This window comes from Callospermophilus lateralis, chromosome 13, assembly GCF_048772815.1.
Source record: "Callospermophilus lateralis isolate mCalLat2 chromosome 13, mCalLat2.hap1, whole genome shotgun sequence".
Lineage (NCBI taxonomy): Eukaryota > Metazoa > Chordata > Mammalia > Rodentia > Sciuridae > Callospermophilus > Callospermophilus lateralis.
In genome coordinates this window covers 43784776-43802035 of record NC_135317.1, presented here as the reverse complement: position 1 = coordinate 43802035, position 17260 = coordinate 43784776, and the positions used below count along the sequence as shown (strand labels likewise).

Genomic DNA, 17260 nt, shown 5'->3' with positions numbered 1-17260 from the left:
TTCTATTTTTTTTAAGTTTTTAGTTGTTGAAATAAGACCTTTATTTTATTTATACGTGGTGCAGAGAATAGAACCCAGTGCCTCATACGTGTTAGGGAAGTGTGCTACTGCTGAGCCCCAGCCCCAGCCCCAGCCCCACCACAGTGATTTTTGTACTTGGTAAATCCTGTGTGGTGAAGTTGGTTGCTCATGGGTAGAAATAGAAAAAGGAGGATTTTAGGCAGGAGGATTGCTTGTCTCTGTGGGAGAGATAAGAATCGGCAGAGGTGTCATCCTGTTATAGAGAAATTCTAGAACAAGCAGGGTGTGAAAGAAAGTTTTTAAGAACAAACCTCCATCAATTTAACCTCCAAGTTCTTGCTCCAGAAAAATAATTTTCTAGGAGGTTAAACCTGCCTCCCAAATTTGTCTCCTGATTTCCCATTTCCATTGAGGAGCTCTTATTTTGGCTGGTCACCATGAGTTCCTTTATTCAGTAAATATTTATTTAGCAACTACCACATGCCAAGCACCATTTAATCTATGTTCTGAATACTGCATTGGATACCACAGAAAACTAAACAGATGCAAATCACTGCCCCATGGAATTTGCATTCTATTAATGTAGATCATTAAAAAGTCAGTATGTAGTGTATTAAAAGAGGATAAGTTTTGTAAAAATAAGTAAAACAGGGAGTGGACAGAGACAGGGCTCTACATATTACCTCACATTTAAAATTTTAATTTGACCAATATATGGCTAGATATCTTTCTCCTGGATCTCACTTGAATAGCTAAGATGAATGGATACTTAAAAAATTACTAAATATTACTAAAATTACCAAATACTCGATGACTCAATACCATGGGAAATTCAGGTAGAAATAGAGATGTATATATGAGAAAGAAGTGTAAGAAGTGTAAAAGTTTGCTTCCAAGACTCAGAGCCTGTCCTATTTCATATACTGACTCCTAAAGTAACATGTCTGAATCAAAAGGGCTGAAACAATCCCATAAACCTTTAGCCTGGGCTCTTCACTTCCTGTTTCCTGATCTGCTTTCCAATGGAGGATGCCTCTCACAGTGAATCCAACATTCAGGAGTCTCATCTTCGAAGAGCCATGGGATATTATTTGACATCTCATTGGACTGCTTCCCCTAAGTTATAGCTGGTTTCCAGTCTGAGAGTTACCTTACTTCCCTGCACAACAGGCATAGTTATGAGCTCATGTAACTTCTCCAGAACTGTGGCTTTGCCTTTGCAATTTGCCGCAGAGACACTCACCTCTCACAGAATTCACAGGGACTCCCTACTTTGCTCATAGTCCTTGAAACTTGGTAGGATCTATGTCAACTTCAGGCTGCAGTATCTAAGAGACACATCTAGGGGATGATTAGCAACCTCATAGTTCTCTCTTGCACCAAGACCAGAAGCCACATGATCTGGTTGGTAGTGCAGCAAGAGGTAATGTGTTTGAATCCTTAAATCACTGCTTGGAACTAGAGCTTCCTGCAGTGCTACTAGACCCACATTAGAGTTTGTGTGAGAAAAAAAAAATTACATCTTTGATTTTTACCTTTGTTGAGAATATTTGTGAGTTTATCTTTTACTTCAGTCAGAATAGCAATTATCAAGAATACAAATAACAATAAATGCTGGTGAGCATGTGGAAAAAAATAAATTCTTATACAGTGTTGGTGGGAATGTAAATCAGTACAACCATTATGGAAATCAGTAGGGAGGCTCCTCAAAAATCTAAAACTGGAACTACGATGTGATCCAGCTGAACCACTGCTTGGTATTTATACAAAAGAATTAAAGACAGCATATGTTGGAGATACATGAATTTCCATGTTTATAGCAGCACAATTCACAATAGCTAAATTATGGAATCAGTCTAGGTGTCTGTCAACAGATGAATGGATAAAGCAAGTGTGGTCTATATAGAACAATGGAGTTTTATTCAGCCATAAAGAACAAAATTATGTCATTTGCAGAAAAAAGGATGGAACTGGATATTACCATATTAAGAGAAATAAGCCAGCCTCAGAAACTTAAGTGTTGCATGTTTTCTCTCGTAAGTGAAAGTTAAAGAGAAAAATAAGGAGACGGGATTACGGTGGAAACGGAGATCAGATGAAAGGAGGAGGGAGGGCCAGGGGAGTGAAATTGATCAGATTATGTTATATGCATGTTAAATATGCCAAAATGAAATCCATTTGGTATAATTAATATTCAAAGACAAAATTTAAAAATATGCATTTATGGGTTAATCCACTAATATTTGCAAGTTTATTTCTTATCACTTAACTGTGTTAAGCTATGTTATCACAGCATAACTAAGCTAAACTAGTATCAGGTCAAGTGAAATTGGAGTACAAAACATTCCAAAGCATTCCTCAATTGACCTGTGACAAGAAGACTGTTCTTGCACTCTGCTGAGGCAGCAGGGAGGAGCTATTAGGATGATCAGCTTTGTGGTAGGCAGACCTGGGTTTGAATCTTGGAAATGACCCTTTCTACCAGGCTATGTGACCTTAGTTTCATTTCTTAGCCTCTCTGAGCCTCATTTCTTTCTCTCCTCAAACCATAAGGTAGTTTTAAGGATTCATTGAGACATCTAGTAAAATCTGGTACCCAGTAAGGATCATAAAATTCCTCCTGGTCGTGATGAGGAGGAGTTAAGAAATACTTGCAGAGTAGGTTCCAAAGTGTGCTCGCTGATTAGTTGAAACACACATGGCTAATGTAGTGGCTCTGTGTGTTTAGGGATCAGAGAAGAGACCAAACTGGTGCCACTTCATGGACCTCTCCAACCACCCAAACCTCTGATTCATATATGAACTTTGAAATTTGTCATTTACAACTACAGGTGGAGTCTCCCTTATCTAACAGGCTTGGGACTAGAAGTGTTTTAGATTTCAGAGTTTTTCAGATTTGGGAACACTAAACTTTGGATCTAGAATGCCCCTCAAAGGACCATGTGTCCCCAGCTATTAGAAGGTGGTGGAACCTTCAGGAGGTAGGGCATATAGTGGAAAGGTGTGCCTTTAAAGGAATATTGAGACATCCTTTCTTGTCCTCCTCTTTGCTTCCTGTCCGCCATGAGGTGAACAGCCCTCTTTCACCACATACTTCCACCATGATCCACTGTGCTGCTGTAGGCCCAAAGCAACAGGGCCAAGTGACAGGGCCATGGACTGAGAGCTCTGAAACTGACAGCCAAAATAAACCTTTCCTTCTTTTAAGTTGGTTTGTCTTGGATATTTGTTACAGTGATGGAAAGCTGATTAATAGAGATACCTTGGTGATAGGACTGGCATCTAAATACAAAATTCCTTTATGTTTCCTGTACACCTTATACACAGAGCCTGAAGGTAATATTTTTGGTGCTCCTGCATTTTGACTGTGACCCATCACCTGAGGTTGTTTCGACTTGAAACCTCATGTTGACACTCAAAATTCTTAATAGGAAACTCAGTGACTTAAATATAGAGAAAATTGAAAGTTAGCCTGAGAAAAATTATATAGAAAACTCTCAAAGTTAGACCCTTTTAACAGAAAGGTGTGAATCATATTAGAAGAATTGTGCAAGATCTAAGGATATTGATTTGAGTCTGCTTTGAATATATCTTATCTTCAAAGCCAAGACACAATTTAATCAACGTTGAAAAATTTCAGAAGTTGGCAGAACTGGAGCAATGACAGCTCTAATAGGTGATGGAGGGGTTTTCTGACAGAATTACATCAAGATCATTAGCCCTGACAGCATCATGTCTCTTAAAGATGGTGATGGGGCCTTAGAGAAGGAGCATGGAATTGACTCATGTCAAAAATGACAGGTGGAGCTGAGCGCGGTTGTGCTCACCTCCCAGTGGCTTGGGAGGCTGAGGCAGGAGGATGGCAAGTTCAAAGCCAGCCTCAGCAAAAGCAAGTTGCTAAGAAACTCAGTGAGATGCTGTCTTGAAATAAAATACAAGATAGGGCTGGGGCTGTGTCTCAGTGGTTGGGTGCTCCTGACTTCAATCCCCAGTACTACCTCACCCCACCCCCCAAAAAAGAGGTGGGATGCCCAACCACTGGTGGGACCATTACAAGATACAGGAACCTACTCTCTGTCCTCTTGAGTCACTGTCTTATTCAAGCTGTAAAAGGTAGGATTCAGTAGCACCAACACAGGACATGTATCCACTGCTGGTCCAACATTCTGCCAGAGCAAGCTACATCCATCTAGGATGATAAAACAGTGACATATTCTTGCTATGAATATTAACCACCCGTCGAGTTCCGATATCAAAATAGGTACCACTGTGTTAAGATGTGGAGGTGAGACACTCTCCATAGAAAAAGTTGCTCTTGGGAGTCACTATTTAACCACAAAGTTCTACTTGATACTTTCTCACTTATTTGGATGAACCCAAAGGAAGGGGATTAGAAATCATCAAGGAAACAGGGATCAGTCTAGTTTTACCACTCAGGATGTTGGTCTTCCTACAGTGGTAAACTGTGTGGTATTGAGGCAACTTCTCTGGAGGATTTGGCTCTTCCCAAATTGGTGCTTGCCTTTGTTCCTGACTATACTATGATGAGTGAAAAAGTGTTTTGCTTCTTTACACTTCAGGATTTTTAATCCAGTAAAATACTGCATCAATATCTCTTTCCTCTCAGAAAAGTCCATGTTCAGGCCCCTTACAGGCCCTTAGGCAGAATGACCACACAGTGGTTAAGTGAGTGAGATTTCAAATTCATTAGTTTTCCTGGTTGCTTTTTGCTCAGACTTTCCCAAAAAAGTTATTTGTAAAGACTGCAGAGGCGTCTCCCTTTTCTCTGAATGTTTAGAAACCACCACCACAAGTGACGCAGACACTCATACACCTTGTTCAGGCAGCAGCAGACTGCGTGGGGACTTCTGGCGCATAAATGAGAATGCAGGTCATCCGGGGCTCTCATTAAGCTTGGATTTGATCATTGCACAATGTACACATGTGTCAAAATATCACATTGGACCCCATAAATATGTACAATTGTGATGTGTCCATCAAAAATAAAAATGAGAGAAAAATGGACTCAGTGGGTCTAGGGTACTGCATGAGATTCTGCCTCTCCAACAGGCTTCCAGGTGCTGCTGCTGCTACCTCATGGGACACTCTTTGAGTAGCAGGGCCCTAGTGAACACCTTGCAAGCTACTTACTGCCAGGCCATGAAGTGGTGGGAGAAATGGAAAGGGAGATGAGACCAAATATATCCTGGATTCATCACCTAACCTCTCTGAACTTTAGATTCCTCATTTATAAGGTGGAATCAATAAAATTATAAAACTTATTTCACAGAGATGTGTGTAATTAGCTAATGCTCTCTAAAAAGAAGGACAAGGCCATCACCCCAGAAGATTGCCATATTCTACCCTAAAATGACAGGGTCACTTCATAGAGATTTTCTTGCCAGCTTAGAAGTTATGTGTATGTGATAATGTGATGTTCTCATCCATTCCCATCTATTGTCTTGCAGTGTTTCAAAACAGTTATCATCTGGTTCTCACATGCTTCTGGATGCTAAGTTTCATGCAATGTAAGGATCCTTTCATTCAAGTTTTTCAACCCCCAAGTTGCAATTCTGCTTAAGATCCTTTAGTGGATACAGTTTAGGGAAAAGAGCTACTTCTTGGCAGAACAGCTTTTTAATGCAACATATACAGTTATGATTCCCACTGGGAGGCGGAAACATTACAGAATGGAAACATTAAGAAATGTCTATTTGATTTGCACAAAGATACAGTGCAATTCAGCTCCAGTAGCAATGAGTTATCAGGAAAGACAGGAGACAGGACAATAAATTATTTTCATGTTTTAAGTTAAATGTACAAATCCTCATGACGTGTTTAATTCCTGAGTTTGGAAAGTATTATACAGTGACTTACCTTGTTAAACCTGAGAAAAGCTTGACTTAGCAGTTAACTAGCAATAAGGAAGGAAAAGCATCTATGCTTAAACTCTTCTCAAACAATGAAACAAAGAATATTAGTTCATGGTCCTCAGCAGTTTTCAGAAAGTATGCCTGGATTAATTCTGATAGATTCCTTGCGGGCATTATATTTTCTGGAAACATCTATGAATGTCAGTAGGATTTATTTAAGTTTAGGGAAGTGATGACCTTGCTTTATCTCTATCCTTGACTCTTCTCAAAGCAGAGAGACCTAAAACTCCTCTCAAAAGGGAATATTTTCCATTCTTGGTTAAATCTTGGGAGATGCCTAAAGTGTCCAGAGAAAAGCAGGAAGTGGAGGAAATACTGATTCATTGGGAAGAGTGATCCACAGCAGTACATTCCACAAGGAGTCCCTGTGTTTTCTGGACTAAATTTTTCTGCAATCAGAGGAGGGTAGAGAAAGAATTATTGGTCTATGGACAGTGGGGTTTAGGCAAGCCAATTTTGCTATAATAAACTTCCTAAAGGACTCTACTCCACCTGCTCTGGCTCAACTTTATGTTGTCTTTGTTTTTGTTATATATTTTTTCCAGTTATTTTGATCCCAGATGGATTAGACCTTTTCCCAAGAATTACCAAATAGTTGGTTGTAATGCTATTCTCAACTTTTCCCTTCTCTAAATTCAGCATAAATATGTGCATAAAAATATTTATCATTTATTTCCATATGACCAAAACTTACCAGCAGTTATTTGGGAATGTCATAAAACAAATGTTACCAAGTGGAATAGAGAACATTGTGGGATTGAAAATTTCCACATGTAAAGCCAAATTCTGAACCCTTTGTCTTGACAGTGTCCAAGTTGGTCTCATATTCTACTTTCAGGAAATGTCTTGTTAATCTTTGCTCATTATGAGGATATTTTAAAAATTTAAGAAGTTTTTCAAAGTTATTGGATGGTGGGGTGACACCAACTTCTTTAACAAGAACAGAGCTAATATAATAAAAGCCATCAGGTTTGGGATATTTTATGAAAATGTTTAATTCAACTGTTTCTTTGGAATGTAGTAGTCATAGTTTGGAATTTAAGTTACAGTTCAGTTTTATGTGGTTTTTATGCTACTCAGAGTCTTAGAATACAAATGTCATTTAAAGTTAAGGCTTTGCTGTTCATTTTGAAACAACAATTTACAAGTGTCATATTGTCATAGAAAATAAAAATTTCTGTAAAAAAAATTTGCACAAAGTTTTATGATGGTACAAAACATGAAGCAATAATATACCAGTAAAATGAAAACATTTTACTACAGAAAGTTTTATAGATCTCAATAAAGAAAAAATATGTTATTTTACACCTTTAAAAATTACGAAACAATCTAAAACAATATAAACTGAACATTTTGTAACACTGCCTTTACAAATTAATAACTTTATAAACATATAATTTTTAAATATATTTATCAGTGCAAGATACTTTAAAATTTAAAGTTGCAGTATCATTTTTCCTTGGCTGAGGACAACTTTGAAGTCTGTTGCCTTAAAAACAAAATCAAGTCTTACTTAATGCTTTTCTCCTAGTATGATTATAACAACTGAATGAATGCCTCTGGGAACAAAAAACTATTCTTCTTTCCCGGTGATCGATACTTTCCTGGAATCAAAAGGCATTCTCAATCCCATTAAAACAAGATGAATGGCACTGTGGCGTCCACAATGCAAATGCGACTCCCAACAAATGTATCTGAATGAGCCCTGCAGTAAGTTTCCTGCAGGAAAGGAGAAAGATCTAAAAATTCTTATCCATACATGGTGTGACAAAAAACACACCAAAACAACCAAATTATCTTTTGGTTCATTAACATGCTGCCTATGATATATTTATTTCTTTGTGTTGTTAGGGGCTTAGGTTTTGCCAGCCCTAGGCAGGCTTTTTCTTTATGAGCCACTGGAAGTTTCTAGAAGCATTCATTCAAGTCGATTTTTTTAGAGTTGCTTCGGATTGGTTTTTGTCAAACATTTGTTTTGACTTTAGGTCCCCCCACCCCCACTCCCTTATCTTAAAATACTCTGCCCCCAAGCAACAAGATTTATAGTTTCTTTCTTAAATTAACTGTTCTCTTTTCCACTTCCCTTGACTGACTCAATATCAAAACAAGAAGGTTCACATGGATCATTCTTGCATATTTGGATGTAAAAATTTCATGTTTTTTTTTTTTTTTAGATATTTGGAAGATTTTATTTCAGTCCTTCCTTTAGGTCTCATTTGAAAGCCAATTAGTATTATTTCCTCCCTCAATTTATCACTATCTTCCATTAAATACAAACATCCTATCAAACCTCATTCTGATCAGAATAGACAGACAAATGGCTTAAGGAAAAAAGATACTGTCACTTTAACCAGTTAACGAGAAAACCAAAGTTAGACTTTGGAGGGCAAAGTTAGGAATTTCCCTTATTTATTTATTTTTAAACATAAAGTCTAGTAAAATTGTTTGCCATTACCAGCAGGTTAAAGCTGCAAGTTTCTTTTCTGGACAATGGCAAATGCTTAAATTCTAGGAGAGAAAAAAAGACAAGAGGAGAGAAAGAGCAAAGAGTTTACATTTGAAAATACATTCCATATGAAAGAACAATAAGAGAGAATATTGCAGCTTTATACAAAAGGGTCAAGAGACATGGAATTGAACTACAGACAAAGCAGAACAATTAAGCCACGTTGCCAAATCTTCAGAGCCCTTGCCTTCCCGGGGGGCTGACGTCTCACACTAAAATATACTTTCTTCTTGGTCAGTGGGCCACCAGGTTTGATTAAAGAGTAGGGCTTTCACCAGTGAGAAACAGAGTGGGTCGTTAATGTAACACAATGAACCAGTACAAACAGAAAGGCACTTGAGAGGACATCGACTAGCCAGTGCCAAGGATTTTTGTCGCGGTTGTCAGCAGTACACCCAGTTGCCAGCAGTGTTTGGTGATGGCACGGTTTCCTGTTTGGAGTTCACGAGCACGAGACTTAGTACAACACTGGAAAACATCAAGAAAATTTGACGGTATTGCTTCGTAAACAGAGCTGACACACTATATCGGTACTGAGGCTACAGTACTTTCAAAAGAAAACACCCTAATCCTTCTTTGCCTATGCACGACGTGGGCAATTATACACAAGAACAACTTCAGGAGTCCACCGAAATGCAGTTATGCTAATATATTCTGGACACTGGGGTACAGGTAGCATGTCCATCAAAAGGGCCCCACTGAATACACTTGGTGCCAGCATCTTGGATTTTGCACAGTTTCTGAAAAGAATCCATCAAAGGAAGAGGAGAGAGAGAGAGAAGGGAGAAGGGAGAGTGGCAATGAATCATTAAGTCAATCATACTTGGTCTCAACACCAGCATCTGATCATTCAAATTAAACCAACAGAAGAAAGCTGACTGTACATGATTCCGATTGTTAACACAGCTCACTTGTTCATGTCTGTCGGCCATACTCATTGAAGCTCCTGAGAAAAGCCTGGCTCAGTGTCATCAACGCACTTCCCAGCCTGTACAGTGAAAGCAGATCAACAGTTCCCCAGCACGCTCAAAGTAAGTCCTTCCACTTGGATTCTCCGACTTGTCTTTCCACCTCCGTCCACCTTCATGCCTCTGAATATGTACTCTGTGTATTCAGTTTGTCTTTTTTCAACTTCACACCGTCCACGAGCTCAAAGTTGTAGTTCTCCAGGGCTGACAAGTTTCTTTCTGACATCCCATTGTGCCAACAAGCACAGTACAGCACGACCCCACAGACAGCACCCAAGAGGACCCCCAGGGCACTCATAGCTATGATGGTGATAAGGATGGGATCCAAGGTCTTCAACACATTGCCCGGCTTCCTAGAGATGTTCTTGTCGCTTTCTCCCTCGCCTTCGTATCCTGGGGTGCTGCCTGGGGATAAAACAAAATTGACTCCATGAGCACCACGGATGGACCAGATGAGAGCCGACAGAAAAATAAGAAAAGAAATTAGAGTAAATTCCAGGCTCCAGTTTTTGCCTGTCACCTTTGACTGGTTGTTGGGAGTGAGATGTGGGAGGTGAGGGTGCTGGGATTGAGGCAGAGAGCTTAGCACATGGAAAGAGAGGATTCTGCATCAACAGTGAGGTTTATGTTCTAATCTAATTCAGATTTCATGCAGTCTCTGTTTGCACTAGATTGTAATCTATGTTTATCATCCTGGGCCAGATACATGGTCATTACACGTTGGAAAATACTCAGTCACCATTTGTCTAGTTTGTGTGTGGGGGGATAGGGGTGGGTTGGGGAGGGGTGTGTTAAATGTTCCCTGTGCATGTCTCTGACTACAATCCAAGGCACAAGGACACTTTTAGTGTTGAGCTTCCAAGAGCCATTCCCTGAGTCAGGCTCAGTTTACCTATGTGTTTATTCTCCCACCTGGGAAACTGGCAAGTTAAACAAGGTTTTCCCAGTTCTACAGCAGTTTCCCTATAGAAGGACAGATCTTTCAGAACAAGAATGCTGGTATAAAAGGTCTTGTGGCTCAAATCAAGAAACCGTGTCTGTGTCATGCTGAATTGAAGACATTTAATAATCAGCATCTCTACAACGCTGGTAGTTTCACTGGAGACGATCACACTGCTCTGCAGCTGAGTCACTGGGGACATGTTTTCTTTAGAGTGGAACAGGAGAAATTATTAACATGGGAGCTTTGAGCCTAATTACCTGCTACTAGAACAGGACTAAAATGTTAATGTGCAACATGCGTGGTGTTTACTTAATGATGTTCTCATCAACAAAGATTCCAATCAACGAAAACTAAAAATATGAGATGCAAGTCCCTAACCAGGGGAAAACAAGCCTTGGGGGCATATTAATATTCTCTCCCTTGATGAAATATTGTTTTGAAACAGCGTCTAATAAAGTTTATGTCTCTGTGTGGACTTGGAAATGTGTTAATATTTTCAACAGCATAGTGCCATGTTTATTTGTCTCGAGACCAGGTCTGGCTATCTAGGACCACGTTTCTAATGGCAACAGTTGGTGATGAACACTGATGTTTCTGGGTGCAGTGCTGCCTGCAGCAGCTATGAGTAATGTTGGGGCAAGTGTCCAACAACCCCCCCAGAGCCAGCCAGGGGGGACTTCTGGGAATAAAATAACACCAGGCAAAGCCTAACTCTGACCAAATGTCTTGCATTGGATCACAAAGTACTGTTAAATGAAACACATTTTAGAGTTAATCAGACGAAAGTCCAAGGCTACCATCTAATTAGCTGTATCACTTAAGTTTTAGTCTCATCTATAAAATGCAGATAAACATACCCAGTGGAGCTGATGTGAGGTTTAAATGGGATAATGTATGTGAAGTGCTTGGAACATAGTGGTTCCTCAATAAATCCTTATCAACACTGCCATCATCGTCACCAATCAGGGTTCCAGTAGAGGAAGATGGCAAAAGATGGATCAAATGCTACAGATTATTCTAGAAATTGGGCTGTAGACTCTATTTTTAAATAGATTAAACCCAGGTGCACTTAACCACTGAGCTACACCCCCAGTACTTTTTATCTTTTTTTTTTTTTTTTTTTTTGAGACAGGGTTTCACTAAGTTGCTGAGGCCCTTGCTAAATTGCTGAGGCTGCCTTTGAACTTGCAATCCTCTTTAAGTTTAGCTACCTCAGTTTCAGCCTGCTGAGCTGCCAGGATTATAGACATGTGCCACTGTACACAGCCAGGGCTCTAGACTCTTAAGGATTTTACCTGCATATCAGTGAAACACAAAAAATTGAGTTGGTGTCAAATTATTGTATGAAAATAATCTTCACTAGTTTTCTATCTTTATAGATAACAGCATTTCACTTGATTATCCCTCAGCAATAAAGCTCAGGCAGGTAAAGGCCAGGGTGAGCCGCACTTATATAAACCAAGCTGTCATTGAGGCTCCAAAGGTCCTATGGGCAGCTTAGGAAAGGGTATTCTGTGACTGCAATCCAATCCACTAACTCAGTGCCTCAGGCACACATGTTTATTTTATTCAAACTTCTTTGATATGTCAGTGTATTAGAGTTCCAGAGAAGTTTCTTCACAGACATGATGAAAGGCACAAGAAGTTTAAAAATAATTTGTCCACAAAACATATTTACCTGTTTCATCAATTTTAATTTCTGTGTTCTTTTTATCCGGGTCTGCTGGTTCTGATAAGTCAAACAAAATTGAAAAGATATTGGAACTGCCAACAAAATATAATACACACAGCATAGACACACAAATATGGGCACACACCTCAGCTGGGCTTCCTATGGAGTTTAAAATATTTTTTTTTAATTGTAGATGGACACATACCTTTATTTTATTTATTTAATTTTTTTGATGTTGTGCTGAGGATGGAACCCAGTGCTTCACATATGCATGATGAATGGGCTACCACTGAGCCACAACCCCAAGCAATACAGAGTCCATGTGAAATGACTGTAAAGTTGGTGGCATCGGGGTGCAACACTCCCTTTGAGAGGTCACATGGAAATCCTAGTAGCATGGCTATCATTAATGTGTGTTGTTTTAGAAGAGAAGGGTGGAAAGACCTAGTTTGGGCATCTGGAACATGGGAAAATCTGGCTTTAGGGAAGAGAAGTGATGTTGTACCTATGGTTACCAGGCTATAGTTTATAGATAATTATTTCCTAAGTTTGGTGCATTTTAGTTTGGCTTCCCAAATAGCAAGGTAACTATTTCATTTTTTTAAATTTATTTTTTTGTAATTGTAGACGGACAGCATGCTTTATTTTATTTATTTATATTTATGTGGTGCTAAGGATCGAACCCCATGTCTCACATGTGCTAGGCAAGTGTTCTGCCACTGAGCTACAGCCCCAGTCAAGCAAGGGAACTCTTGAGGCAAGAGACTGTATCATGTGTATTATCAAAAATAAATAAAATAAATAAAATAGAATTCTCTGGAAGAAGTGAAGTCCCAATATCTTTCACAGTACTGAGTATAGGGGAGAGTTTTGAGCATTTCATTCATTGCTATAGAATACTGTCTAGAATTTAGAATAATGTATGCACATAATAGGGGCTTTAATAAATTTTTGTTGTATGAATGAATGAATAATTAATAACTAGTTTATACTGTAATATCACCCATGGCTAGTGTTCACGAATATGTATTTGAAGAATAATTATGTAATTATCTTTGACAAGTAAATAAAGTACTCAAATGGAACTCTGGTTATTATTTTCAGAGGATAATAGCTGCTAGCACCTACAGCTAAGCAGACAAATCACAAAAAGCAAAAGGCTCACAGAATTGTCTTAATCTACACTCACAGTGGCACTTGGCATATAGTGTGTGATCAGTTAAAGCTTGTTGAGCTGAATTAATTTTATTTCTTTGTTTTAGTTGGTGCTCACATCCCTAAAATATCACCATCATTATTCTCAACTTGGAATGGGAAAGCAACAATATTACATGCACTGTGTAACTATATGAAATACACATTTTAATTGCAGTAGACTTGGACATGGGTGATTTGTAAAACTGCTGCAACTGAAATACTACACTGTATCATTTGTGTGAAGATCTGCTAGGGCGTATGGCATTAAATAGATTTCCTTACATACAATGAAAAACAGATCTGAATTCCACCCCCCCACAATTTCTTCAATTGACCCTAGCAAATTATTGCTACTTTAGGAATTATACACATTCAATATATTGTATAATAAAAGCTTTGCAGTTGATGAAATGACCAAAAATCTATTAAAGCCACAGGCCTCCTTTGTCTTAAATTTGCCCAATAGGCTTATTCCATTTTCAGAATAATTAACGTCCTATTATATAATGATATATAACAAAAGTTTAAGTGTAGCAAATGGAGCTTAAGACTAATTACTGTGCTATTACATTGCCATTAGTGATGCTATTTGTAATTATACATCAAGAACTAGGGAATATGAATTGGTTTTCTATGTCAGATTTTTATGCATATAGTACCAGACCCATACAGATCAACTCCGAAATAGTAGGCAGTCTCTGAATTCATTTATCCTTCAAGTCATTTCAGCTTTCTTTAGAGTCAGAAACATCTACTTATTTATAATAGAGCAAATAATGTTGGTTTCTGTGATTCATTAACAATATAATCTTATTAAATTCACTGTGATCAAAATTTTCAAAAGCCTGCTGTTTTGTTTATACATTCAGATATTTGGAATTATCCAGATGTCTGAGCTTTCCACTTTTTATCAAAATGTTTGGATATGCCATATGTAGTTTGTAAGCTGAGTCTTTCTGCTTTGATAAAATCTTTGGAATCCACATTGTTGACCAAGTTTTGGACACTCCAATCAGACAGTCTAAATAAACTAGGTTAGGTCAGAGGCTAGGGTATGGTAGACTGGCTCAATTTTAAACCCATTGCACCAGAATATGCATTTCATGTGAATGTGCCTACAGGTTACACTGAATTTTGGTTCTAAATGAGCAAGACAGTGACTATCAATGGCAAGTGCTCTATTGTTTCTACATCAAACCTGTACTTACTTGCACAGTCCTCTTGTGAAATGTGGTTATTAATGCTAATGTCATCCACAGCAATCCCGCCGAGATTTCCTTTTCCGATTTCGCCCTCAAAAATCACCTAACAAAATGAGATCATTTTCATGGTATTTGAATGCTCATCCCAAATAGCAGTGTTTACAAATGCTTGTTCAGCCAAAGCAATGGCACATAAATTAAATTCATGAGATATCGCATAAGCACACACTTTGCTCATCAATCCATATCAACTGCCTGGTGACGGCAGAGAACTTCTCCTTACATTCTCTTTCTGTAACACAAACTTTAAAATGGGGGAAAACCAGCAAATAACAGGAATGATATCTTGTGACAGCTCCAAAATAGATAACAAAGAAGCCTTTCCCTTTTCTCCACAAGTTGTTTCTCTTCTTATAAACTAGGAGACTGTGAAATATGCTATGGAGATAATTATCCCTGCAGCAATAGCTCAGGTTTGGGAAATACCTAAAATCATTTCTTGGAAGAATTCCTGCATCTCATTTGCATAACCTTCCAAATATTATCCCAGCTTCCTGAACCCATTTTCCTCTCCAACCTAGGAAAGGGGGTCATACCTGATATAGTTTCAGAGACTTGTGGAGCAAGACACGCCCTTCTTTCCAGTGGTCTCCTTGGTGCCCAATGGCCATCCAGACTAGCTGATCATACTCCTCTGGCTTCTGGTAGCGCAGTTTGACCCGAAGGGTGCCCACGTGGGAACCAGACATATGATACCAGAAGGTCATGCAGTGGGCAGAGTTCTGGGAATAGACCACAGGGCTCACCAGGCGGGCCACTTTGCCCTTCTGATTTTCATCAGCTTGGGAATAGATAAAGTTGCCATCTCCTGCTATGACAAAGAACTGCGTTAGGGAGTGTGGCCAAACTATGTGCTCCTTTATTTCTTTCCTTTCAAGATCCACCAATCAATATTTCTTTTCTAAGCTTAGCATGAAGAACCCAGACATCCCGTGGAAAGAAAATGCCTAGGAAAGGTGCAGAGTTCCTATTCTAAACTTCTGCAAAGTTGACATTTGACTGGGGGAAGGCTGCCAAGCTATACTGATTTGAATAGTAGATGTCTGGAATGCATTGTCAAATAGACAAAGCTATGATGCAAGTTGACCTTGGTACCTTTGATGGTAGATTGGAAGCACAATTGTACCCAGACTGCATAGAAAGTGGTCTCACTGTCTAAGAGAAATTTATTTTAATGTGACTTTAAGATCATTTCAGGAGCAACTAGGTAAACACAAACATCAAATGGAGTAGTTTTGATGTCTTCATATTCATCATCTGAGCAACGGGACTTCTGGTTGGTTGATGGTACTTTGGTCACTATTGCTGCTTGATGAAAATAAAGCTGTGGTTTTGGCAAATAATCTAGCAACTCTTTTTGCTCGTTCTTTTTAAATTTGAATATCTTAGCTTATGTTAATGTTTCTATGAATTCCTTAAACACACCCCAAGAGCCTGATTGTCAACTGTGAGTCCAGCTTCTATTTGATGTACTTCTGGTTCAAGGAGAAGCAAGGTTGCATTTTTTGAGGCTCATTAGAATGTGCCATTTTGGCAACGTCGACACTTGCAGAGTGGTGAGGATTGACTCTTGGCTTTGCTTTTAATTACCCCCAGTGGGAACATTTCCTCCTGCCACCACCTGGTCTAAACACACAACTCATGTTTCACTGTTTGCTCTGTAAATAGAAATCACTGACTCTTATGCCTCACCTGATGTAAGTGTGAATGTGATGCTCAGCCTCAGTGGACAGCAGGATGTTTTGTTTGCTGCCCAGGAGACTTATGTGTTTGCAAGGCACTTTTTCACCGTGCATATGTGGGCACGTCCTTGTGTCTGATCACCTGTATCCACAGTGTCTGGGTGGAAGTGAGTGATAGTGGGCAGCTTTCTTTCCTTACCTGACTGCCTACATAAGATCCCTGTCCCCAACCCCCAACACTCTCATTAAAACCAAGTAAATGAAAAGAAGGGTGTACCTAAGCCAAAACTCTAGCAGGATGTATGATACTGCAGCACATCTCTCTCACTCTGCCCTTGTGTTCAAGCAGATTCATTTACTCCTGGGATTTGTTTTGCCCCACTATTAGACCCAGCCATGGTCACCTGCCTGTATGATAGTGCCGTGACTGATTGGTCCCCTGAGATGGGCAGGGAAAAAATACACCCACCCTGCCTTGGCTCCCCCAACCTTCTGGAAAAAGACCGAAGTTGGCAATGCTGCAGAGAGGAAATGCATTATGGAGCCTATTTATGAGTTTATTTTTTGGGGTTTAGTTAGGCTAGTTGGAGAACAGGTGGTAGAAAGAAGGAGGGAGTTGGTCATTGGTGGGGAGAGGAAGGCTGCCTGAGAAGTGCCTCACAGCTCTGCCCTGCTGCCATTGTAGTCTTTTAAAAATTCACTCATGTCATTCCTCTGCTTAGAATTCCTCAGTGGCTCTCTCCTGCCTTCTGCCCATCCGGATTTCTTCATAGCACTTGCCTGCCATAAATCTAACTACTGTACCTGAAGCATCTGTCCAACCACTCCAACTTGTAACTCATTAAAATAGGCCTAGCTTAGCCAGTTTCTAAGGCAGGACCTCTTCCTCTGACCCCTTCCATGTTCTTTTAAAATCATGGCTCATCTCTGCCACTGAATGCCCCCACTCAGTGGCATTGTAGTGGTTTCTCTCACACAACCGGACTGTGAGCTCCTCAAGGGCAGGAATGCCCTTCTGTATACAACAGTCCTTCAATATCTGCAGCAGGGTGCTTGCTTATAGGATCCCATGGAAA

General features: G+C 39.4%; 1 protein-coding gene across 4 annotated transcripts in view; it reads right to left on the bottom strand.

The window, feature by feature from the left end:
• Positions 1 to 6931: 6931 nt before the first annotated feature.
• Nrp1 (neuropilin 1) overlaps positions 6932 to 17260 on the bottom strand; it is a 139683-nt gene continuing 129354 nt past the window's right edge. For 2 of the 4 annotated variants that reach the window (XM_076832093.1, XM_076832094.1), the window contains exons 14-17: positions 15039 to 15310; positions 14449 to 14545; positions 12050 to 12100; positions 6932 to 9833 (exon numbers count right to left, since the gene is read on the bottom strand). In XM_076832093.1, the coding sequence (XP_076688208.1) occupies positions 9544 to 9833; positions 12050 to 12100; positions 14449 to 14545; positions 15039 to 15310 (710 nt within the window). In that variant the 3' untranslated portion in view covers positions 6932 to 9543. The remainder of the gene's footprint in view (positions 9834 to 12049; positions 12101 to 14448; positions 14546 to 15038; positions 15311 to 17260) is intronic. The other 2 variants (XM_076832095.1, XM_076832096.1) reach the window with 1 other exon arrangement.